Genomic DNA, 25,678 nt, shown 5'->3' with positions numbered 1-25,678 from the left:
ATGAATTACTCAGAAAGAGATAAGCAGAAAACCTTTTTTGAGATTAGGTATTTAATCATAATTGCCAAAATAATTGGGCATAAGAAGAAAATACCAAGGGATAGTCCTTAACTTTGAAGCTTTTATGGTTAGTTAGCATATAACTCTAGACTGTGATTCTAGTTCCAAATTTAGCTTCTGTGCTATAGTCTACAGGATGATTTAACAAATTGCTTGCAATTCAGATAATGTGTAACCTAGTAACCACTAGGTTTCTAACCCTGCTTAGGTTGTCTGGATGATTAGCACTTCATTGGTGTAGTTTATTTTATTGCTGTGTAAAAGTAATTTTAGATTCTTTCCAGTTATATCACACACAGAAAATTGTACTTCTCTGCATTGTGGAATAAATGGATGAGGCAGCTAGGCTCTAGCCTCTGCCCAGCCACCCCTGAGGGCTAAGGCAGTCAATATTTCTACACATCCATAATCCATTGTGACACACTAGTGTGCCAAGCACATTCTTTGAGAAATTATGGATATATGAGATATGAGATCACTAAACAACTTTCTCAAATTAAGTATTCAAGTTAATAATCTGAAACTCTTAATAGTTTTGGGGATTGGACAAATAGTAGAAACTAAGGGATCCTTCTCAAATAATTTAGTATTATATTTAAAAAATCTTTGGCCTATATGGACTATGTCCAAAGTGATTTGTAAACTAAAATTAATAATAGTATTTTTTTGTATTTAACAAAATGGTCAAGTGTATAGTATGGCAAATTTAATTCTTTTAACCTTACCAAATAATCTTTTTTTTGGGTTCTTACTTTTTAAATTTACTTTTGTTTGTTAATCCTCACCCGAGGATATTTTTCCGTTGATTTTAGAGAGAGTGTAAGGGAGAAGCAGAGACACAGAGAGAGAAACATCAATGTGTCCGTACACATCATTTGGTTGCTTCTCATACAGCCTGACCAGGGCTGGGTGGGGATCTAGCCTGCAACCGAAGAACATGCCCTTGACCAAAATCGAAACCGGGACCCTTCAGTCCACGGGCTGATTTTTTATCCACTGAGCCAAACTGGCCAGAGCACCAAATAATCTTTTGAGAATTCATGAGTAAGCCAGTTAGCAGATTATTTAAAAATATTTTTAGAATTATGGTAGTGAACATTTTTCCATTTTGCTTTGTCTTAGGAGTAGTGAGGAAAAGCTCTATGCTCCAGCTCTCCTTGACCCCTCATTTGTCAGCAGCAACCTTCTGTGAGAAGGACTGCTGAGACAAGAAGAATCTTGCTGGTATAGGAACTGCACTAGAAAAAGCTCTAATACTAGGAATATTAGATGGCAGTGGACAGGCTTGCCTTTTCTTCTCTTTCCCTTGGATCTGAAGCCTACTTCCATTGCCAAGAAGGGAAGCCAGGAAAAGAGCTGGACTTGGCCAAGTATTTAAGGGAGTGTGGGAGAGGAATAGGAGGCCCTGGATCTGAGCTAAAGTATGAGATGTGGAGGAATCAAATCACCCATTGTAGTGATCATTTTACACAATGATCACCTTACGCTGCTCTTTGCAGAAGCCTGTCACAGTTATTAGCATTGGGTGAGAACCTAAGACTGTTGGCAGATCCAGCAGTTAGGTGTTTAACTTTTAGGCAGAACTATCATGAGGATGTTAAGGAGAGAGTTACAAATAAGAATATGTATTTTTAAAATATTGGAAAGCAATAAAACTATCAGGTTGAATTCCTTTATACTGTCATTTAAATTGTTACATATACATAATAATTTCTATAGCAAAGAAACATATAAGATAATTTTATCTCATTTTTCAGAATTGTGAAACCACTATTTTGTTCTGTGTTTTCTTTTATTAAAATGAGTTGAAATTTTACTTTAGCATTACTTTTATAATTGTCAATAGGTTTGTTCTGTTTTTGTTTTTACAGACAGTTTCCATTATATAACAATGATATACGATGGCAACAGCCCAATCCAAACCCTGCTGGACCATACCTTGCCTACCCCATTATACCTGCTCAGCCACCTGTTTCTACAGAGTATACATATTATCAGCTGATGCCAGCACCATGTGCCCAAGTTATGGGTTTTTATCATCCTTTTCCTACACCTTACTCCAACACCTTTCAAACTGCAAATACTGTAAATACTATAACCACAGAATGCACTGAACGTCCAAATCAGCTTGGACAAGTCTTCCCATTGTCCAGTCATCGAAGCAGAAACAGTAACAGAGGACCAGTGGTACCAAAAGTAAGTGACTGATTTTGATTGGCTTTTATGTTTGATATTTCTGTTGTTAATAATAGAGTAAGTAATCTGCCACTTGTATTGATTAGCTTTTAGTGCTGAATTTACTATAAAACATTTTGTTCACTATCTATATATATATATAAAAGCTTAAGTGACTAGCCAACTGTTCAACCATCCAACCAGTAGCTATGGCGCACACTGACCACCAGGGGGGCAGACGCTCAACACAGGAGCTGGCGAGCTGCGGGTACTTGGCAGCTGCAGTTCTCTGGTGACACACACAGAACCAGAGAGGAGGGAGTCCGATTCCGGGGTGTGTTACCCGAGAACTGCCCTCTTGCAATCCAGGACCCCTTGGGGGATATCGGAGAGCCGATTTCGGCCCTATGGCCAGGCCGAGGGATCCCACCGGTGTATGAATCCATGCACCAGGCCTCCAGTCATAAAATAGTTAAGGGAGTATAGTATTTATAAAATAATTTTTTCTGTTTTTTATTGTTTTTCATTCTTAATTGGTGATTGTTTATATTCGTCTTCAAGTTCCTTCAAAGAGTTTTACATAAACATAATGCACAAATATTTCCAAATTAGTTTAATTTAGTGATAAAAATTGTATAGTGACACCAATATTTATAAGTGGTTAGTTTGGATCCCATGCTAGAGTGTTGAATGGCTCGTGCACTTCAGGATATTTCAGTCTTCAAAAATCAGCAGAAAATATTATGGAAAAGAACATTTGTGGTTCATTAAATCCCTTCAACTTCATTGTTTCTGTCCTGTGAATTTTTAGGAGGAATGCCACTTTGTTATTCAGAAGGTTACTTTTCTATTGAAGCCTTAGTATCAAAGCAAATAAGAAAAAACATTTTCTTCTCAGCACTTTTGAAATAATGGGAGGCAGAGTGACTTACTTCTTAGATGTTTCTTATATCTGTATCAAGGAGTTGGTGCTTTGCTAGATCCCATTAGCCAAGCTTCTTCATTGAAAAGTCTTTGCTGTCTTTTGGCATACTTTTTACAAATTAAAATACAAACCAGCAGCAGAAGTTGTTTTGAAAGGCTTTTATTCTTCATTCATGGGAACACCCTGGGTCAAGGGAAATCTTTTTGGAGACCTCTGAAATTGAAAAGAAATAAGTATTAGAAATAAGATAATAGTATATAATTTCATATGTTGAAGAAATATGATTCTCAGAGTTCATTCTCAGCACTTGAGTTTAGGAAGTTAAATTCAGAGTTCTATTGCATAAATTGCAATTAGTGATGAATACACATATTTTTAAAAAAGGAGGAAAGGATCAGCTTTTAATGTTTTCTTTGTAAACTCCACAGCAGAAATTTCTTTTGTACTTCATTCCTATCATGAAACTGAAATTTGGCCTTTGGATAAGTTACCTTTTATTATCCTTTTAAATAAAAATTTACGATTCCTTATATGACATAATTATATGCCTATAATTTATTAATTATTGATTGAGAAAATTAAGAATGCAAGTAATAATTAAAATGAATTTATATTTTTATTTATAGTAGTGTTAATGGTTATTTGAAAAGTAGTGTTTAAATGTGTCTACAATACCTTATTTAGCCTATTATGATTGGCTGCAGATAATATCATGAAATCCTAACACAGAAGCCCTGTTTCCCTGTGAGTTGGGAGCCACTGATTTGGAGCATACATTTAGGTATATTGTATAGTGGATGTGTATTCTATAATGTTTAGTACATTAACTAGAATCCTATTTTTTATTTTTTTTTACTTAAATCATCAACAGCTTTTACAACAGCACATAAAAAGCAAAAGGCCACTGGTGAAAAATGTAGCTACTCAGAAAGAGACAAATGCAGCAGGTCCTGATAATCGATCAAAAATTGTGCTTCTGGTAGATGCTTCACAGCAAACCGGTAAGGCAGGGTTCTTCTGTGCAGTATATGTTACTGATTTTTATCTGTTATCATGTATTGGCTTAATAATTGTGGATTATACCACTTTTTATGATGCTAGACTTTCACCCTTTCCTGCCACTTCGTGAAATTCTCTAGAAAGGATGAAACAGTCCATGTCCTTAATGTTCTTTCAACTTGTTTGCTGGCTTATATACAATTTTGAACAGGGTTTGAGGTTTCCTCATAAAGTAGTGGAACAGTTCAGAAATCAGAGATGGAATTTTTAAAAAGCTGTAGAAATATGAGGGAGTCATTTTGATAGAAATCATAATTCTACATATTTTTATAACTAGATTAAAACCTGTTATAAAACATCCCTAATATTCTATAATACTTTTCTAGAAAGAATTAGCAAGTTTTTAATTCATATTTTAGCATACATCTAAACCAGACCTGTGAGTTCAAACAAGTAAAAACTTTGGATTAGTAGGATATAATTTTGTCTTAAGTTTTTTAGAGGATGGTATAAACATTAAATAAAAAAGCTTTATCCAGGTAATAGATAAGAATTAATCTATCTATAATAATAAAAGCATAATATGCAAATTGACCAAACGATGGAACAGCAGAACGACCGTCTGGACAACCTTCTGTACGACCACGCTATGACATGCTCTGGCGCCACGCCAGCCAAGGCAGGTGCAATGCGATTGGTCAGGAGGCCCCACCATCGCCCCATGATAGCTTTGTAGAGGGAGGCCCAGGCCACCCGCCGGCGGGGCAATCGATTGGGGGGGGCGGGGGCCAGGGGCTCCACGATTGCCCCAAAGAGGGAGGCCCAGGCCATCCTCTGTGTGGCGATTGATTGCAGAGCCCCAGCTGGGTAGGCGGGGCCACCCAGCCAGTGGCCACAGAGGGAGGCCCAGACCAGCCAAGCGATTGCACCCCACGCCTGTCGCCCACAGAGGAAGGCAACCAGTGGTGGGGGAGGGAGGGCAGTGCTGCACAGATGGCAAGCAGTGGCACTGGTGGGGGCAGGGCCAGCTGCCGGCAGCCGGGGGAAGGAAAGGCCCAGTAGGCCCTGATCCCTGGCCAGGCCTAGGTACCGTACCCAAGGGGTCCCAGATTGTGAGAGGGCGCAGGCTGGGCTGAGGCACACCCACCCCCATGCACGAATTTCATGCACCGGGTCTCTAGTAGTCTTATAATATTCTAGCTATTTTCCAGTTTTTATCATAAAATTCCACCTAATAGATACAGAGTAGATAGATGTCTATCACCTCTTACCCATTCTCATTAACACTAGTAAAAAAAATCTTTGTTAATTATCCAAGGCTAAAAATTAGATCTGTTCAAAGGCACATTGGCTTTTTGCCCCTCTATAGTCTCCACTCAAATGCAGTCTGGTTTAAAATAAATTAGGTGGCGCTACTTTCTTTCATTTGGAATTTCGTTTTTTTCTTTTGAACTCTATTCAATTATCCTTTTACAATTGCTTAGATCCATTAGGAGCAAGAAAGGATCTGAGAATCAGTTATAAAACAGTCTTGCTGACAGTACTTGCTGTGTGGTTTGTAGGGCATAAAACACTGATATTAACAAACTCTGAGAAATGGTTGGGGTGGCTATGGAAAAGAATCACATGTAATATATTACCAAGTTTTCTATGTTTTGGTTGTTCCTAATCATAATGACCCATTTATACATGTTTTCAACCCTGGGACTCCTTTAAAAAATTATCTGGCCCTAACCGGTTTGGCTCAGTGGATAGAGCGTCAGCCTGCAGACTCAAGGGTCCCAGGTTCGATTCCGGTCAAGGGCATGTACCTTGGTTGCGGGCACATACCCAGTGGGGAGTGTGCAGGAGGCAGCTGATCAATGTTTCTCTCTCATCAATGTTTCTAACTCTCTATCCCTCTCCCTTCCTCTCTGTAAAAAATCAATAAAATATATTTTTAAAAAATAAAATAAAATAAAAAATTATCTGTACTTTAGTTTTATCATTGTGACCACAAAATCAGCCTTCTGAAGTATCTATATATATATATATATAAAAGGCTAATATGCTAAGTGTCTGACCATCTGACTGGTCACTATGACGTGCACTGACCACCAGAGGGCAGACACTCAATGCAGGAGTTGCAGAGCTGCAGTGACTTAGCAGTGGCGGTTCTTGAGTGACGCACCCTGAAACCAGAGAGGAGGGAGCCCTATTCCTCGCGGGGCCATGCAATTCCACCTTTGACCGTGGGTTATGTTGTTGCTGGGGCACTGTCGGCCCTAAATCTGGTTTACTGCACACTTGTGTTTGCGTTCCACACCCTGTACGACAGCAACTTTGCAGAGTGCCCTCTCGCACTCTGGGACCCCTTGGGGGATGTCAGAAAGCTGGTTTCGGCCCGATCCCCATAGGCCAGACTAAGGGACCCACCTGCCGGAGGGACCCTGCTCACTCCACAGACGCCAGGGAGGGACCACAGGAGGTTGGCTCCAGGGCATGTCCGGCCCGTCTCGCCCAGTCCTGCCCTGCTGGCCACTTTCCAATTAATTTCCTTTCAATGTGCACGAATCCGTGCACTGGGTCACTAGTAAGAATTAGAAAATGAAAAGGTGAAGGTATATTTTGAGTAGATTATATCTTCTACCAGTATTTTTATTCTTTGGTTTGTTTTCAAATTCTGAGGATTGGGTATTCTTTTTTATTCTTTATTTTGTTTTAAATTTCTTAGGATTAATTGGTATCAGTCAGAGGTGGAATGAAATACTATAGTTTAAAAGAATTTGTAACAGATTTTTACTCTTGAATACAAACTTTTGTTATTTAATAAGAGTTTAATAAGTTGGGTACATATAAGATAACTAGAGGCTCAGTGCACGAATTCGTGCACCAGTGGGGTCCTTCCGCCTGGCCTGCGGGATCGGGCTGAAACTGGCTCTCTAACATCTCCCAAGGGGTCCTGGATTGCGAGAGGGTGCAGGCCAGGCCGAGGGACCCCACCAGTGCACAATCAGGGCTGGGGAGGGACGTGGGAGGTTGGCCAGCTGGGGAGGGACCGCAGGAGGGCTCCAGGTTGTGTCCGGCCCCTTTCGCTCAGTCCCGATGGGCTGGACCCCAGCAGCAAGCTAACCTACCAGTCGGAGTGTCTGTCCCCTGGTGGTCAGTGCACATCATAGTAACTGGTCGACCAGTCGACTTTCTCCTCCCTAGTGGTCACAGCATGTCATAGCGACTGGTCGACTAGTCGACTGTATGCCCCCTGGTGGTCAGTGCACATCATAGTGAGCTGTTGAGCGGCCTTAGCATATCATTAGCATATTACGCTTTGATTGGTTGAACGGATGACCAGATGACCGGACACTTAGCATATTAGGCTTTTATTATATTGGCGTTTAAATGCCACCAACAAACAAAATTTAAGAAAAGGTGCTATTTACATAGCAATAAAAATACTATTTCTTGCAATGAACCTTATATAACATGTACCAGACATTTATGCAGGAAACTATAACTTTTTTATAGGACATTGTATTTAAAAAATCTGAATATTAGGTTCATGCAGGATGATTTGATATTGCAAATGTTATTTGTCCCTAAGTTAGCCTGTAGATTCAATGTAATTCGAATCAAAATTTCAAAAGAAATTTTTGGGGAACTTGACAAATGAATCTGTCTATATAAAAGCCTAAGCGACCCTTACGACTGGTCGACTGAATGACCAGTCAACTGGTCACTATGACGTGCACTGACCACCAGGGGACAGATGCTCAATGTAGGAGCTGCCCCTGGTGGTCAGTGCGCTCCCACAGCCAACCTCCCGCGGTCCCTTACCCCGGGCAGCCAACCTTCTGCAGTTTTCTCCCCCTGACTGGCTAACCTCCCACGGTCCCTCCCCTATCAGGACTGGGCAAGACGGCCCTGATCGTCAGCCAGGCCGAGGGACCCCACCAGTGCACGAATTTGTGCACCGGGCCTCTAGTTATAAAATAAAGGAGAACTGGTCTGCATGCTCCTCCACATCAGGGATCAAGCCCACAACCCAGGCATGTGCCCTTACCTGGAATCTCACCGTGACCTGGTTTATAGGTTGCCGCTCAACCACTGAACCGGGTGAGAAACTTTCATATGTACACATATGCATTCATTTATCTGTCTAAGAATGTTGACAGCAGTCTTGTTCTTAATAGCAAACCCCCAAACAACCCAAGTGTCCCATCAGTGGTACAGAGGATAAGTACATTATAGTATAGTCTTACACAGTGACATAATGAATTACAGTCTCATGCATCAGTATCTCAAAACCAATGTTGAGGGGATGGTGGGGTGGGTAGCAAGTCCGAGGAAAATATGGGCAGTATGATTTTATTTTTATAAAGTTAAAGTTGTACAATTATATGATTTATGTTTTAGGAATACAGAAATTCGTGGCATTTTTTTGTGTGTGTGGTATTTTTAAAAGGAAGGAGGTAATAAACACAGAATTTAGAATAAAGGGTAGCCTCTGAGGGAGGAAGAGGATGCAGTGGTGGAGGGGGCATGCAGTGGACCTCAAAGGATTGGGTGATGTTCTCTTTCTTAAATGGGTAGTGCGGGGATGGTTTTAATATCTTAATCTCTTCGTAATAAACACGTTATAAACCAGCTTGTCAGGAATATCTTACGTTTTGATAATCTTTGAAAAAAGTTTTTACCATTTATAAAATTAGATGTCTTTATTTTCTTACAACCTTAATTATAACAATTTATCAACTTGATCCTCACAAAAAGTTGTTACACTTTTCTTGCCTTGTAGATTTCCCGTCAGATATTGCTAACAAGTCTCTCTCAGAGAGCTCTGCCACGATGCTCTGGAAGTCCAAAGGCAGGAGGAGAAGAGCATCCCACCCTACTGCCGAATCTTCTAGTGAGCAGGGAGCTAGTGAAGCTGACATTGACAGTGATAGTGGCTACTGCAGTCCCAAACACAGCAACAACCAGCCCGCCGCAGGGGCTTTACGAAATCCTGATTCTAGCACCATGAATGTATGTGACATTGCTTTGATTTCTTTATCAGTCATCTATGTCAGTATTATTCTTGTGTCCTCTGCTAAAGCTTAAGTACCTACTTTCATTAACAATCCTATAGTGATAAGATGGTTATAAACATTTTGTATATTTTATTGTTATGAAAAATATTATTTTATGGAGAAGTATTTTTTCTGAGATTGTAATAAGCATCCTTCACACTAGACTAGGTTCGGAATCATTTTGTAAGGAATGTGGTATTGATTTTGAGCAGGAAATAATTGTCTCTTTTTTGTTTCTATTTTTAGCACGTGGACTCATCTATATGTGCAGGTACTTATTTTTCTGCATAGTGTTTTTGCTATACTTTCTTCTTTGTCTCTGTCAAAGTTTTGCTTTTAAGCATTAACCTTGCTGATGTTGCAAAAATTAGAAATCTTCCAAAGAGATTCATGTTAAATAAAAAGTACAGTCTTGCTGATAAAATTGAGAATATGCCAGCCAGAGGTATTCTGCAGATGACACTTATATTGCTAGGAACTGGAATACCACTTAAAATTTATGGAAGATTACCACTATTACATTTACAATGACTGAATTTCAGTACATAAAGTTAAGGAGCAATTTAGCTTTTGACTTCTGCTATAAGTAAATCATATTTTAAATCTCATTTGTTATAGGTAGTGTAAATTGGTCCAATGTAACTTGCCAGGCAACTCAGAAAAAACCTTGGATGGAAAAAAATCAGACATTTTCTAGAGGTGGAAGGCAGACTGAACAAAGAAATTCACAGGTAATTTGAATTTGGTTGGACAAATTTGATTAGTGTGAGATGAATTATTTCAAGTGGTATAATGATTTTGAAGGTCAATGTCCTTAATTTTTAGAGATACATATTAAATTACTTAAAATATATCTGTAAGTTTAAAATGGTTAAGCCAGTAAAATGATTCAAGTAATGAAACAAAATGGCAGAATGTTGAAAGTAGGTGGTGTGTATGCATGGGCATATATTGTACCATTCTCTTCTTTTCTGTGTTTAAGAAATATTTTTTGATATTTCATACTTTAAAAATAGAATACTATTCAATCCTGCTTCACCTGCTGACTTATCCATATAAATATTTTAAAGAATTTCAATGCCTTAAATATTGATCCTTTGAACTTCAGGCAGACCTGCAGCCTTGTCCATGTGACTTTGCTGGACTATAGACACCATATGCCACACTCTGCATGTGCACTGCCATAATGTTGACTGCCTCTTCCTAATGCAGCCATATTGGTCAGCTTCCTGATCTTGGGGACCGGGGTCTGGCTGCAGTAGGGTGGAGCAAGTCATATACTGCCACAAACTCCCAATACTGTCTTCCTGCATTGGTTATCTGTGAGATCAGGGGACTGTGTATTGGTCAGTATTTTTCCTTTTTAACTTTTAGATAGACTTCTTGTTTTCCTTAAATCTAGTCAAGGAATTAAGGTTATATGAATAGATTTGTGGATGAACTGAAATAAGAGTAAGTTACTACCAGATCAAGTGGACGAAATACTTGCCTGTTTTGTCTCCCTAAAATGAAGTACTTCTGATGTTCCTAACTTTAATTAGGGTGTTAGGAAAACAAGCAGAATAATGCCCTCTTCCCTATGGTTGTTGCAAAAATGAGTTGTTATTGTTTGTGGCAGGCTTGTGAAGCAGTCTAGCTTTATTTGATTAAAAACAAAAGCTAAAACAAGAGTTATTTAAATAGAGTAGATAAACAAAATCTATACAATGTTTAGTTAAGTACTGAAACTTTATGTTTAAAAGTGTATCTGCTAGCCCTGCCAGTCTTGCAGTCTCAGTACTTACTCAGTACAGGTCCTTTGGTATCAGTAGCCCACTGGAGAGGAAATAATACTGATATGGAAAAATATTTTCTCTCTACCTCAAAATTGGTGAGAAATGGAAAAAGAACAACAAAAAAGGAAATTATGAAAATACGTATGGTATGTTAAGTTTTGTTTATTTTGTATCTCTTCATTCCAAAAGAACTAGAGATAGATGTTGAACAAAGTGTTTTCTTTTCTACTTCTGATGCTTTGTCATACTTTTCTTAAGCACGTTACTTGTTTGATTTTTGACATGCAAATTCTTTTCTTTTTTTCCTTTCAAGTCAAAATATTTTCCCCTTTTGCAATCTCTGATTATTTTTAGGCTTAAAAAGTCTTTCAGAAATCAAATATTCATTTGTATTTTCTGCTACTTTTTAATAGACTAATGTTTCAAGACTTTTAAAAATCCAAGATTATGTGTGGTGAGTGGTACAATGTATTGATGTAGATTTTCAAAGTAGTTAACCAGTTGTCCTAACATTGTACTCCATTCTATTCTCTGATTTGCACTGCCCTTTTAATCATTTGCTAGTTTCTTATGTCTTTTTTTCTTTTTTAAGATTTATATTTTTATCTTTATTAGTGAAAGTATTACAGATGTTCACTTTTTCCCCCATTGTCCCCTTCTAGCCCGCACCCAGCCCCACACCCCAGGCCTTCACCACGCTATTGTTTGTGTCCATGGGTTATGTATACAAGCATACAAGTTCTTTGGTTTATCTCTTCCCACCCCACCCACACATTCTCCTCCGCCTTCCCTCTTTCTGTTCTATGCTTCTATGTCTCTGGATAATCTTATGTCTTAAGTGCTATCTCTGGGCTTTTTTGTTCCATTTATCAGAAATCTGCACCTGTATCATGGCATGCTATTTTAACTACTGTATCATGTGGTGATTTTTAATATATTTTTTTAGATTTTTATTCTTTATTTAAATACTAGAGGCCTGGTGCACGAAATTCGTGCACGGGTAGGGTCCCTAGGCCTGGCCGGCCATCAGGGCCGATCAGGGTCTTCCAGATGCCAGCCGGGGCCTCCCTTCCCCAGCTGCCAGCTGGGGCCTTTCTTCATTCTGCGCCGCCCCCTGGTGGTCAGCACACGTCATAGCGAGTGATCGAACTCCCGGTCTCCCAGTCGAACTCCTGAGGGGACACTTTGCATATTAGCCTTTTATATATATAGACTAGAGGCCCGATGCACGAAAATTCATGCAAGGGTAGGCCTTCCTTCCCCCAGCTGCTGGCACTGGCTTCCCTCTGGCACCTGGGACCCAGGCTTCCCTCCTCTGGCCACCGGCAGGCACCCGGAACCTGGGTGGCTTCCCTCTGGCCTCCGCTGGCAGGCACCCAGGACCGGGCAGCTTTGGTCCGGCCCCGGCTTCATCTGGAAGGATGTCCAGAATGACGTCCGGTCTAATTAACATATTACCCTTTTATTATTATAGATGTTTTTATTATCTTTTTAGAGGGGAAGGGAGAGGGATAGAGTGAGAGAAACATCAATTGGTCGTCCCTCACTAATCCCCCTGATGGCCTGGTCGCCCCACACAGCCTGCTTGTTCAGTCGTTTGGTCGTCCCACACTAACTCCCCTGCTGTCCTGGTTATAGGCAGCCATCTTGTGAGGGTATGAGGATCAATTTGCATATTACCTTTTTATTATATACGATAGGATGATAGAATCTGTAACTTAATTTTTTAAAACTGGTTTTATTTTGTGAATAGGTTGAAAAATAAAAGAGATGAAAAAGGTTATACAAAATCTCATTTTTACCAGTCTCCCCATTTTCTCCTCTTCCCTATATCTGTCCCCTATATCAAAAGATAAAAAAGGGTATACAGGGAAAAGTCTCACTTTCACTCTTGTCTCCCCTTGTCCTTCTCTACTTCACAGTATTGGTCCCCTGTATCTGTTCCACTTTGACTAGGATCTTGTATATTTTCCCAGAGTTTCTTCTTGTAATTATAAGTAAATACAAGTATGTATCTTACGTTTTACCCAATCTGTTCTGTGTTCTGCTTTCATCACTTAACAATATATATTGGAGACATTTCCATATTATGTGGAGGGCTTCTACACTTTTATCTTTTAACAATTCCTAGTATTGTATTGATATATCTTTATTGCTTTCTGTAGTTCTGTCGATGGACATTTGGGTTGTTTGAAAACTGTTGCTGTTTAGACATGCTACAGTGTCATTTAGAAGTATGTGTGTATAGTAGTAGAATAAATTCCTAGATAAGGGACTGCTGGGTGAAAAGGTAAAGTCATCTCTGTTATTTGGTAAATATCACCATATTGTACCACTTTATAATTTCAACAACAATGTGGAGAGTGCATATCTATATATAGCCTAAGAAATTATATGCTTTCAGGGTTTTGGATTTGTGCCACTTAGGTTAAAATGTGTATTAATGTAGTTCAGCAACTTTCCATATGTTTAAGGGGAATTTGTATTTTTCCGTAAATTTGGTCATATTCTTTGCCTGTTTTGTATCTTGATCTCTTTTTTTTTGTACATTTTAAAATCATTTTGATCAAGTTTTTATCAAATATTTAACATTTCTAGGAGCCTTTAGTCTATACCAGTTGCAGATATTTTGCTAGGTTTTAATTTTTGACTTTGCTCATTATTGTCATGCATAGACTTTATGTTTTAAATAGTATTAAGAAATTTATTTTTATAAGGATATTTATTATATCCTTGACTTTGTTGTAGTTTTTAAAATGGCTTCTGGGTTTTAAATCATAGTTTAAAAAGCCTTGTCCTTACTCCAGGGTTATAAAGGAATTTGCCTATTTTCCTCAAGTGTGTTTATGCTCTTGTGTATTTTTCTTTACATTTAAATCTTTATTCCATTTGAAGTTTGTCATGTTGGATGGTGTGAGATATATATACTACTTTGTATTTTTCAGATGGCTATCCAAATCTCCCAGTACCATTTATTGAAAAATGCATCCCTTGCCCTGACCAGTGTGGCTCAGTTGGTTGGGCGTGGTACTGCACACCGAAAGGTTGCCAGTTTGATTTCTAGTCAGGCCACATGTCCTGGTTTGCAGGCTCGATCCCTGTTGGAGCTGGGGTGTGGTGTAGGAGGTAGCCAGTTGATGTTTTGCTCTCACATCCATGTTTCTCTCCTTCTCCCTTCCTCTCTCTAAAAATCAATGAAAAAATATTTTGTTTTATTGATTTTTGTAGAGGAAGAGGAAGAGGGAGAGGGGGAGAGGGGGAGAGGGAGAGAGAGAGAGAGAGAGAGAGAGAGAGAGAGAGAGAGAGAGAGAGAGAAAGGGAGAGAGAGAGAAACAGAGAAACATTTATGTGAGAGCAAAACATCGACCGGCTGCCTCCTTCATGCCCCTCTCCTCCCCTCCCCAGGATTGAGCTTCTAACCAGGGCATGTGCCCTGACTGGGAGTCGAACTGGCATCCTTTCAGTGTTGCATGGGATGATGCCCAACCAACTGAGCCACACTGGCCAGGGTGGTAAATCTTTAAAAAGAAAAGAAAAGAAAGAAAAAAAAAGAAAAATACATCCCTTTACTGATTTGAGCTAACTACTTTTATCACCTATTAATTAATTCCTTTTTTATATTGAAATCTATTTCTGGACTTTCTATTGTTTTGTTCCATTGGTCATGAATCTATCAACTTACGGAGAATGGATTACCTTTATGTCATGGCATCTTTCTATGCAAAAAGCAGTATGTCTTCCTATTTTTTAGTCATTTTTTTTTGTGTTCTTGTATAGTTTTCTGAAAATATATTTGTATATACTCATACGTCAGTTTCTAGTATTTTTTTTCTTTTTTTTGTTATATATATGGAGTATGAAAACTTAAATCTTTTAATATTATTTTTGTGTTAGTCATTTAAGAATCTCAGTATATATTTGAGGCTGTGATCTTTGCTTTGTTCTGTTCTGTATGCCCACTTCCATATCAATAAAACTCCTCTTCTTAAAAGAACTGAAAAAGAAATGAGGTTATTTACTCCAGGAGGTAATTGTTTGATTCTCATAAACTTTGTTGGGACCATTAGTTTGGTGGTTTTAATTTAATCCTGGAGCTTTATGTCTCCAAGTATAAAAATCAAGTTGCATTTGTTTATATATATATGTATATGGAGAAAGAGAGAGAGAGAGAGTCTCTTTTTCTTTATCCCTAAATTGGGGCTTAATTATTAGTACTAATTTCAGTGTTGATTTATGTGAATTAAATTTTTTTTTAGTACCTAGACGTTATAAATTGCATTTGTTTTACTACCCTGTATGAGTCTCTTTTCATGAGTCAATTTTAAAAATATTTTTATGAAAATTTCTAAACAGCAAAGTTGGAATAATTTTACAAATGTCATTCATATAGCTACCAGCTATATGTTATCTAACATTTTACTAATATTTGCTTCATCACATGTGTATTCCTCTCTCTATCCATGTTCATGAGCCTATTTTAAAATGAGGTTAATATTTAAAACCAAGAAATTCTTGGGTATCTGGGAAATTATCTAGTTTCTTAACAGGTACTTAACAGGTTATAGAAAGTAGCCCAGTAATCATCATGCATATTCTAAGGAAGAATTAAATTTGCCATGTGACTATTTTCTTGGCCTATACTAGTAGTTCTGCATATAGCTTACTTGCCAAAAGAATGTAAAAATTCTATTTCTTAATGGCAAGTCTTTTTCGACCAGCTGCTTAAGCATGGGAGTTGCTAGTGGTCCAGGTCTTTGTTTGCATATTTTATAGTGTATACTAGAGGCCCAGTACATGAAATTCGTGTACTGGAACGGGGGGAGCGGGGGGAGTCCCTCAGCCTGGCCTGCACCCTCTCGCAGTCCAGGAGCTCTTGGGGGATGTCCACTGCTGGCTTAAGGAGCGGGCCTAAGCCAGCAGTTGGACATCATTAGTGCTGCTGCGGAGGCATTCTGGCTGAGCGGCGCTCCCCCTGTGGAAGCACACTGACCACCAGGGGGCAGATGCTCAACGCAGGAGCTGTGCCTCATGGCGAGCGGTGGTTCTGATGTTCAGTCTATTTGCATATTAGCCTTTTATTATGTAGGACACCGGCACTTTCCATCCAGGTCTCCTTCAAGTTCTTTAAATCAGCGGTTGCCAACCTTTCGGACCTCACGGACCACCAGTGGTCCATGGACCACCGGTTGGCGACCACTGCTCCAAAGGTTTCCTTAAACCAGCGGTCGCCAACCTTTCAGACATCACGGACCACCAGTGGTCCACAGACCACCAGTTGGTGACTGCCGCTTTAAATCATTAGAATTTTGGGGTAATTGATAATGCAGATCATACTTTCATGTCTTGTAAGTGTCCTGGTTAAGAGAGGCATTTCATATTAGTTGCATTGGGTCCTTAAGAGAGGGAATTTGAAATATGTCTTAAGATTCCTCAAATGCTTAATGCGTTTTAAAATGCTTTTTAAGCCTGGCTGATATTGCTCAGTGGTTGAGCATTGACACATGAATCAAGAGTTCACCGGTTCCAGGGCACATACCCAGGTTGCAGGCTCAGTCCCCAGTAGGGAGCTTGTAGGCGGCAGCTGATGGATAGATATTTTTTCTCTCATCAGTGTTTCTGTCTCTCTAAAATAAAAAATAAAAACATATTTTAAAAAACTCTGTGAAAATGTAGCATGAATAAAAAATATTTAAAAAATGCATTTTGAAATTTTTTTTTTCTTTTTAAAAAAAATATTTTATTGATTTTTTACAGAGAGGAAGAGAGAGGAATAGAGAGTTAGAAACATCGATGAGAGAGAAACATCGATCAGCTGCCTCTTGCACACCCCCTACTGAGGATGTGCCCGCAACCAAGGTACATGCCCTTGACCGGAATCGAACCTGGGACCCTTGAGTCCGAAGGCAGACGCTCTATCCACTGAGGCAAACCAGTTTCGGCAAAAAAATTTTTTTTTCTTGCCCCTGTGACAATTGAACATTTTGTAAATTTCTTTTTTTTTAAGTATATTTTTATTGATTTCAGAGAGGAAGAGAGGGAGAGAGAGATTGAAACATCAATGATGAGAGGATCATTGATCGGCTGCCTCCTGCATGCCCCACACTGGGGATCGACCCTGCACCCGGGCATGTGCCCTTGACCAGAATCGAACCTGGAACCCTTCCGTCCGCAGGCTGACACACTATCCACTGAGCCAAACTGGCTAGGGCTATAAATTTCTTAATAGGATAATAATAATTTGTGATTGAATGAAAATTTTATCTTCTTAAATTTATTTTCTTGGAAACAAGATTTTAAGTTTAAATATTTCTTAGGAATTCTTTTTTTAAAAAGATACTGGAAGATTCAGAGTAGTTTAATAAAAAGGTAATATTCAGTTTCTCCCAATATTGACATCTTGCAAAATTGTAGTACAGTAGCACAACCCGGATATTGACATTGATATAGTCAAGATGCAGAACAGATCCATCATGGCAAGAATCCCTCACGTTGCCCTTTTATAACCATGTTCCTTTCCTGTCCCCAACCCCACCAGCCTCTCCTTAACCCCTAGAACCACTAGTATGTTTCCCCTTGCTATAATTTTGTCATTTCAAGAATGTATAAGTGAACTCATACAGTCCTTTTGGATTGGCTTTCTTTCACTTAATGATTCCCTAGAGATTTATCCAGATTGTTGGGTATATCAATAGTTCACTCCTTTTAGTGTTTCATAGTATGGATATACCACAGTGCGATTCACTATTTTCCCAATGAAGGACACTGGTTGTTTCCAGTTCTGGGTTATTGTTAATAAAACTGATGTAAATGTTCATTTATAGGAAACAAAAAGTAACATAACGCATTTTCCTATTTTTGTTATAATGACATTTCTCAAAAGTTTTAACCGTTCATAATAAATTATGCACTTTTATGAAAATTCATTGAGTTGTACACATTTGTATACTTTGCTGTAAGTATGATATACGTCAAAAAAATTTTACTTAAAAATAATAAGACTTGGGTTTTTTTCCCCCCCTGGGGTTTACTTAGGTTGGATTCAAATGCCGAGGACATAGTACTTCCTCAGAAAGAAGACAGAATTTGCAGAAGAGACAAGATAATAAGCAGTTAAACCCCAATCAATCTCATAGAAGTGACCCAAATTCGGAGGCTTTATATATTGAGGTATTTTTTCATACTTTGTAAACTATTATGGCAGATGTTCCCATTAAGAAAATAATTTTCTTCTATTGTAATACTTTTTATGTATTAACATGTGACTCTACTATTAGACTAAAATTACTTAGTATTGACTCATTTTTGTCTTGTTTATATATAGGGTGGTGCAAAAGTAGGTTTACAGTTGTAAGTACCAAAACAGTTCATTCTTATATATTTTTTATTAAGTTTTTAAAATAGATATTGAACATTTTGTAAATTTCTTTTTTTTTTAAGTATATTTTTATTGATTTCAGAGAGGGAGAGGGAGAGAGAAATAGAAACATCAATGATAAGAGAATCATTGATCAGCTGCCTCCTGCACGCCCCGTACTGGGGGTCGAGCCCGCAACCCGTGCATGTGCCCTTGACTGGAATCAAACCTAGGACCCTTCAGTCCACAGGCTCATGCTTAATCCACTGAGCCAAATGGGCTAGGGCATTTTTTTATTAATTGTTTTCCATATGAACAACTTTTGCCCCACCCTGTATAGTTAGTCTAATAGTAACTAATTTTTTTTATAAATTGTTGCAAGAGTATTCATCATTTTGAAGTAACATGTAGAGGTGGAGCATGATTTTATGTGGATTTAACCTACTATAAAACTTTCTCTGCAGTTTTTATTATTGTTCAGTCTATTTGTCAAGTTTTTCAGATTTGAATAGTTCAGTCTGATTTGTGCTGCTAGTCAGGAGTCTTGAAGAAGGAAGAGGAAAGGTTATTTTACTTTCTCTAACAGGCAGAAAGTTTATATTCTATTGCAGTATTTCTATTATTGATTCATCTAGTTGGAGGCCTATTTGTATATATAAAAGTAAGATAGTCTGAATGGTACATTAAGGTGAATAAACATACTGCTACACTTACAGAGGTTGCTTTGTAGTAGAGCAGGGGTGAGGAACTTTTTTTCTGCCAAGGGCCATTTCGATATTTATAACATCATTCTGAGGCCATACAAAATTATCAACTTATTAAAAATTAGCCTGTTATACTTGGTCAAACATTTAATTAACTCACCCCTAATGCTGTGGTAGGGCCAGACCAAATGATTTCTCAGGCCTTATACAGCCCCACAGGCCAGATGTTCCTCCCCCTGAGAGAAACGTAGACATGTACCCTCCTAAATACTTGTTTGAGTGTGGTTGGAGTTGAAAGGAGAGACAAGTCTCTTTGGACTTGGGGCAGGGTAGGAATAACATTTGGTATAGATTTAAAAGAATTAGTAAGATTTGGTTGTGCTGATGTTGTACATATCAGGTTACTCATTGAGTAACTCATTTTTGTTGTGTCATAGTTTCTGTAAAATAGGTTAAAAGATGGAGATTAAGCTGGAAAAGGTGCTTGAGCCCAGAGGCTAGAGACGAATATTATATTAGACTACAGGCCTGGTGCATGAAATTTGTGCATGGGTAGGGTCCCTAGGCCTAGCCAGCAATCAGGGCTGCTCTGTGAGGAAACTGGCGGGGCGATTGGGGGGCTCCCGCTGGCACCCACCTTGGCTGGCCTGGGCCCTGCGGGCTGGGGGCAGCTCCTCATTGAGCATCTGCCCCCTGGTGGTCAGTGTGCGTCACAGTTCCACTGGTCGTTCCGCTGTTTGGTCAATTTGCCTATTAGGCTTTTATTATATAGGATTAGCTTAGTAATTGACCTAAAAGATTTGAGAGTACATCTCAATTATTCTTTCAAGAACAATACATGTGGCAGTTTTATTATTTGCATTTAACCATATGATTAGTTCCAAACTTACATTTAGCTAAAGATATGATACAATTTTCTTTTTAAAAAAATACATTTTTTATTGATTTCAAAGAGGAAGGAAGAGGGAGAGAGAGATGATAGAGAATCATTGATCAGCTGCCTCCTGCACGCCCCTACCTAGGCATGTGCCCTGACCAGGAATTGACTTCCTGATTTATAGGTTGACACTCAACCACTGAGCCATACCAGCTGGGCTAGATATAATTTTCAATGTAAAGGATACTGGTTAAGAAATTATTTGAATGGGAAATTTAAATATTTTTTTTAGTTTTTAACTTTTAACTGTGATAAGTATGTGTTAATGCAGACAGGCAATATATTAATGAACTTCATATTAAGCCTTGTGATTAAATTTTTTCCAAACTATCTGAAATGTGATAAATTCCTTTTAAAATTTATTTTCTGTTACCCTATATCAGGATAGAATTATTAATAAAAACTGAATAGTAGAAATACAAAGGATGGACATGTGTGAATATGCCCTCATCCTTGAATAGTTAAATTAGCTATGCTTAAGAGAAATGAGATTTCCTTTTCTTTTAAATATTCACCTAAGGATATGTTTGTTTGTTTTTATTGATTTTAGAGAGGAAGGAAGAGAGGGAAAGATTGATTGATTGTCTCCCATACCTGCCCTGGTGGGGAATCAACCCCCCAAGCTTTTGGTGTATGGGATGATGCTTCAACCAACCGAGCCACTGGCCAGGGCGAGATTTCCTTTTTAAGACTGACTTTAAATAGTTTAATATTAGTACTAAAAAAAGTTAATTTCCCCGTTTTTAATTACTCTTAAGCATTATAAATGTTTTTCTTAAAAGTTTATTACTTTGAACTTAATTTATTTGAAATATGAAACTATTTCAGGATGAAGATGGATTTCGAGAAATAAATGAGAATGGAAATGCTAAAGATGAAAGTATTCAACAGAAACTTTCTTCAAAAGTAGTAAGTGACTCTTTTTAAAAAATATATAAGCAAAGCCCTGGTTGGTGTGGCTCAGTTATTTGAGCATTGTCCTGTGCACCAAAAGGTTGCCAGTGGAATTCCTGGTCAGGGCATATGCCCAGGTTTCAGGTTCAGTCCCCAGTCAGAGTGCATATGGAGGGAAGCAGCCACCGATCGATGTTTCTTTTTCACATCAATGTTTCTCTCTCTCATTCTCTCTCTCCTTTTCCCTTCCTCTCTCTCTAAAAAAATCAATAAAAGCATTTAAAAAATATAAGCAAATTATTTGAACATCTTTTGAACTATGGCTGTGTTGAAAAGAAATATTATAGGTCAACATAGCTAGCTAGAACAAAGATACTGTCCTAAGTCATAGTTTCATTGCGGACAAGAAAATACCATTAATTAAACGACATCATACAACATACATTCCATACTGAAACTTTCCGATTGTTGCAAAACTTTACTTTGGAGTTATTTTGTTTCCAGTCTGGGGTGCAGACAAGCGTCACCATTGCATCAAGCTGGTTTTTTTGTTTGTTTGTTTGTTTGTTTTTAAATATATTTTATTGATTTTTTTACAGAGAGGAAGAGAGAGGGATAGAGAGTTAGAAACATCGATGAGAAACATCGATCAGCTGCCTCTTGCACACCCCCTACTGGGGATGTGCCCGCAACCAAGGTACATGCCCTTGACCGGAATCGAACCTGGGACCTTTCAGTCCGCAGGCCAACGATCTATCCACTGAGCCAAACCGGTTTCGGCGCATCAAGCTGTTTTGTCTCTATTATTTCCCAGTCTAGAATGGTTCCACCATCTTACACTGTTCTTTATGACACTGAATCCTTTGAAGAGTCAAGTCCAGTTATACTGTAGAACATCCCACATTCTTTTTTTTTTAAATGTTTTTATTGATTTTTTTAAAAATATATTTTATTGATTTTTTACAGAGAGGAAGGGAGAGGGATAGAGAGCTAGAAACATCGATGAGAGAGAAACATCAATCAGCTGCCTCCTGCACACCCCCCACTGGGGATGTGCCCGCAGCCAAGGTACATGCCCTTGACCGGAATCGAACCTGGGACCCTTCAGTCCTCAGGCCGACGCTCTATCCACTGAGCCAAACCGGTTTCGGCATGTTTTTATTGATTTTAGAGAGAGAGGGAAGGAGAGGGAGAGAGAGAAGAAAGAGAAACATCCATGTGAGAGAGAACCATCAATCAGTTGTCTCCCTTACACACCCCGATTGGGGATCGAACCCACAATCCAGGCATGTGCTCTGACTGGAATCAAACTGGCAACCTTGCAGTGCACAGGACGCGGCGCTCAACCAACTGAGCCACACTAGCCAGGGCTATGTTCCACATTCTTGATTGTCTTTCCTTACGATTTTACATTTATGGAATCACCGACAATTGTTTTTCTCTGGTTATTATAGTTGGATGATTTACCTGAAAACTCACCAATCAATATAGTTCAGACTCCAATTCCCATTACAACTTCAGTTCCTAAACGTGCAAAAAGTCAGAAGAAGAAAGCTTTAGCAGCAGCCCTTGCCACAGCTCAAGAATATTCAGAAATTAGTATGGAGCAAAAAAAATTACAGGTATATATACATATATATTCATTTTTATGAACAAATGTAATAGTTTATTTGTTAGGTTTGCAAGGATGGACAGAAGTAATGACAAATAGAATCATATTAAATTGCCACACTTTTGTATTAAAAAATTAAATGTTTTTTTGTTTGCCTTGCAGGAAGCTTTATCAAAGGCAGCTGGAAAAAAGAGTAAAACACCTGTGCAGCTAGATTTGGGGGACATGTTAGCAGCTCTGGAAAAACAACAGCAAGCTATGAAAGCACGGCAAATTACTAATACCAGACCTCTGTCGTACACAGGTGATACTGTTAGTCTGAGTAATTTGCTCTTTGGCTTTGGTAATTTCTTTTGCATAGTGTTAATTTAAATTATGTGAATCTAAAAAAATCCGGAGTCACTAGCTTTTTTCCTGCTCCCCAGTAGACCCCATCATTATACTACACTAAGTAGCTTCCCACCTAATACCTACCTTTCCTGCCCGTAAACCAGTCTGTTTTACAAGGAGCAATCTTTTTAAATATAAGCTGGATTATATCACTCCACTGCTGGGAACCCCTCAGTAGCTCATCATCTCACTTGGAGTAAAGCCAGAGGCTTAGGCCATGTCTTAGGTTATCCTGTCATTTTTCTACCCGCATCACTCTTCTCTCCTGGTAGCTTGTTCCAGTCATGTTAGCTCCCTGGCAGTTTCACAGACACACCCAGCATGCCCCCTAGCTCAGCATCTTTGTGCTTGCTGTTTCATTTTCCCAGAACTCTCTCTCCTCAGATATCAGTATAGCTTGTTCCTTCAGGTCCTTCAAGTCTGTGTTCAGATGTCAGGTGGTGTACATTTTGAACCAACCCAATTTTTTTCTTCTTTAAAGGTTGAAATAAGAATCAATAGTAATTTGGCTCTCTGTTAAATTATCCAGTTTAAAACCAAATGGGAAGCTAGAGTTTTTATTAATTTGTGTGTGTGAGTGAGAGAGAGAGAGAGAGAGAGAGAAAGAGAGAGAGAGAGAGAGAATGACCTGGCTTTCTACTGAAAGGGTAAATTATATTTCAGCAAACCTTGTCAAATTTAGAACTCAGCAGCTCTGTGCTTCCTCACTTCTTCTTCTTCCTTCTTCCTTCTTCTTCTTCTTCTTCTTTCTCCTTTTTCCCCATTGACCTATCCCCAGCCGTTCCTCATTTCTTTTCATAGTCTTTGTTTTAGAAGATGAATAAGATAAAGGGAAGGTAAAGGAACCAATCAAAAGCACTGATGTTGAGTGGCAGAATTGAATTTTTTGTTTCTTCTGTATCTTTGTAAAGGATCTAATGTTTTTAAATGAAAAAATAAGTACCAGTGTATAACTTTAATTCTCTTTGTTAAATATTTAAATTGTTAGTAACCCATCCAGTTTGAAACTTAACTATCCTATATAATAAAAGGCTAATATGCAAATTGACCAAGTGGCGGAATGACCGGCCACTATGACATGCACTGATCACCAGGGGGCAGACGCTCAACGCAGGAGCTTCCCCCTGGTAGTCATTGTGCTCCTACAGGGGGAGCGCCACTCAGCCAGAAGCTGGACTCACAGCTGGCGAGTGCAGCGGCGGTGGCTGGAGCCTCTTCCCCCTCCTTGGCAGCGCTAAGGATATCCGACTTCCGGCTTAGGCCTGCTCCCCTGAGGGTATCAGTAAGGCATAAAAGAATTGAATATCCCCTGAGGGCCTCCGGACTTCAAGAGGGCGCAGGCCAGGCTGAGGGACCACCCCCCAAGTGCACTATTTTTGTGCACAGGGCCTGTAGTGAGTAAAAATAATACTGAATGCATACTAAGCTTTAGAGTTGCATGTTGTTGAGATGGAGAGAGTGTCAGTAACATCTCACTAAGAGTAAAGGACTATAGGGAATGGAACTGAGATTTAGCGGTGCTCTGGATCCAGCTAAGGAAAGATATACCAGTGGAAAGACGTTTATATTCTAATCAGGGAGAACGACATATGTAAATAATTGATGAAAAGTAGCTTCTTAGGGAAGATACCAGCAAAGTTTTATGAACCTTTAGAAGAGAAATTTATGTCCACAGGGAGGTATGGGGAGGATATTACATTATATGACCTCATATATGATAGCATTTGGACTGGGCTTTGAAGGGGGAGTAAGAGTCTTCACCAGTGGATAGAGGTTAACCTCTAATCTCTCCCCAGTGTTTACATTGGGAAGTGTTGATTACAAAGAAATCAACTTTTTGGAAAGTCCAAACAAAGGTAGATGATGATAGAGATTTGAAAGGCTTGTAAGGAATTGATAGGTTTGTTTATTTGTTTTTTACTGGTGGAATACAGAAGCAAGTCAAAAATGACTGCAAACTCTCTGGCTTCAAGGATTTTGGTGATGGTAAAAGCTGTGATGAGACCTAACAAAATAAGGATCATGAAAGAAGAATTTTGTTGGGAAGAACAGACTCTGGGTTTGTTGTATTTGAAGTGCTAGTTAGGGAGATCCTGGTGATTCCCATTTAACTTACAGTTATGTATGCATGTGCAGTTTAGGTTAGAAGTCGGAGTTTTAAATAGAGATGTTGTAGCGATGGAAATACATAAGATTGTCAGGGAAAGAAATGTTAGAAAAAAAGATCTTCAGGGATAAAGCCTCGTGGAGTGCTTAGATTTAAAGGACAAAGAATAGGTTTAAGAAAGAATGAGAAAATAGGAGAGTGTTGTTACAGAAGGCAGAGTTAGAATTTGGGGGGAAAAATGTGTTCTTTGGTACCAAATGCTGAAAGAAACAAAGAATGAAGACTCAAGAGAATTAGATTTGGCAGTGGCAAGAAATTATATGTGATCTTGACAATAGCAGTTTCAAGAAAGTATGTAGGACAGAGACCAGATTGTAATGATTTGAGAAGTGATGATGAGAATGCAGACTATTCAGAATTTTAACAAGGAGGGGAGGGGAAGTGATGGTACCTGAGTTCGAGGGGAAGCCCGTCAAGGGAAGAGGTTTATTGATTTGCTTTCCTCCCTTCCTCCCTCCCTCCCTCCCTTTCTTCCTTCGAGGTTTGGGGGGAGTTAGGGGTTAAAGACTTGGGGAAAGGGATGGAGCAAGATTCTTGAGGAATTAATCCTGAAATGGGATTAAGAACACAGGTGATGCCGAAGCCGGTTTGGCTCAGTGGATGGAGCGTCGGCCTGCGGACTGAAAGGTCCCAGGTTC

At 38.9% G+C, this 25,678-nt stretch overlaps 1 protein-coding gene across 3 annotated transcripts in view; it reads left to right on the top strand.

Moving 5' to 3' along the window:
• Positions 1-25,678, top strand: part of SECISBP2L (SECIS binding protein 2 like) — a 62,618-nt gene that overhangs the window by 8,330 nt on the left and 28,610 nt on the right. For 2 of the 3 annotated variants that reach the window (XM_079769556.1, XM_079769555.1), the window contains exons 3-11: positions 1,932-2,256; positions 4,032-4,161; positions 8,934-9,163; positions 9,454-9,478; positions 9,826-9,938; positions 18,015-18,149; positions 20,806-20,886; positions 22,326-22,493; positions 22,646-22,787. In XM_079769556.1, the coding sequence (XP_079625682.1) occupies positions 1,932-2,256; positions 4,032-4,161; positions 8,934-9,163; positions 9,454-9,478; positions 9,826-9,938; positions 18,015-18,149; positions 20,806-20,886; positions 22,326-22,493; positions 22,646-22,787 (1,349 nt within the window). Of the gene's footprint in view, positions 1-1,931; positions 2,257-4,031; positions 4,162-8,933; positions 9,164-9,453; positions 9,479-9,825; positions 9,939-18,014; positions 18,150-20,805; positions 20,887-22,325; positions 22,494-22,645; positions 22,788-25,678 lie in introns of those variants that run through there. The other variant, XM_079769557.1, reaches the window with a different exon arrangement.

Source organism: Cnephaeus nilssonii, assembly GCF_951640355.1.
Source record: "Cnephaeus nilssonii genome assembly, chromosome: 4".
Classification (NCBI taxonomy): Eukaryota; Metazoa; Chordata; class Mammalia; order Chiroptera; family Vespertilionidae; genus Cnephaeus; species Cnephaeus nilssonii.
The sequence above is the reverse complement of the archived record's forward strand: the minus strand, read 5'-3'. Positions and strand labels throughout refer to the sequence as shown.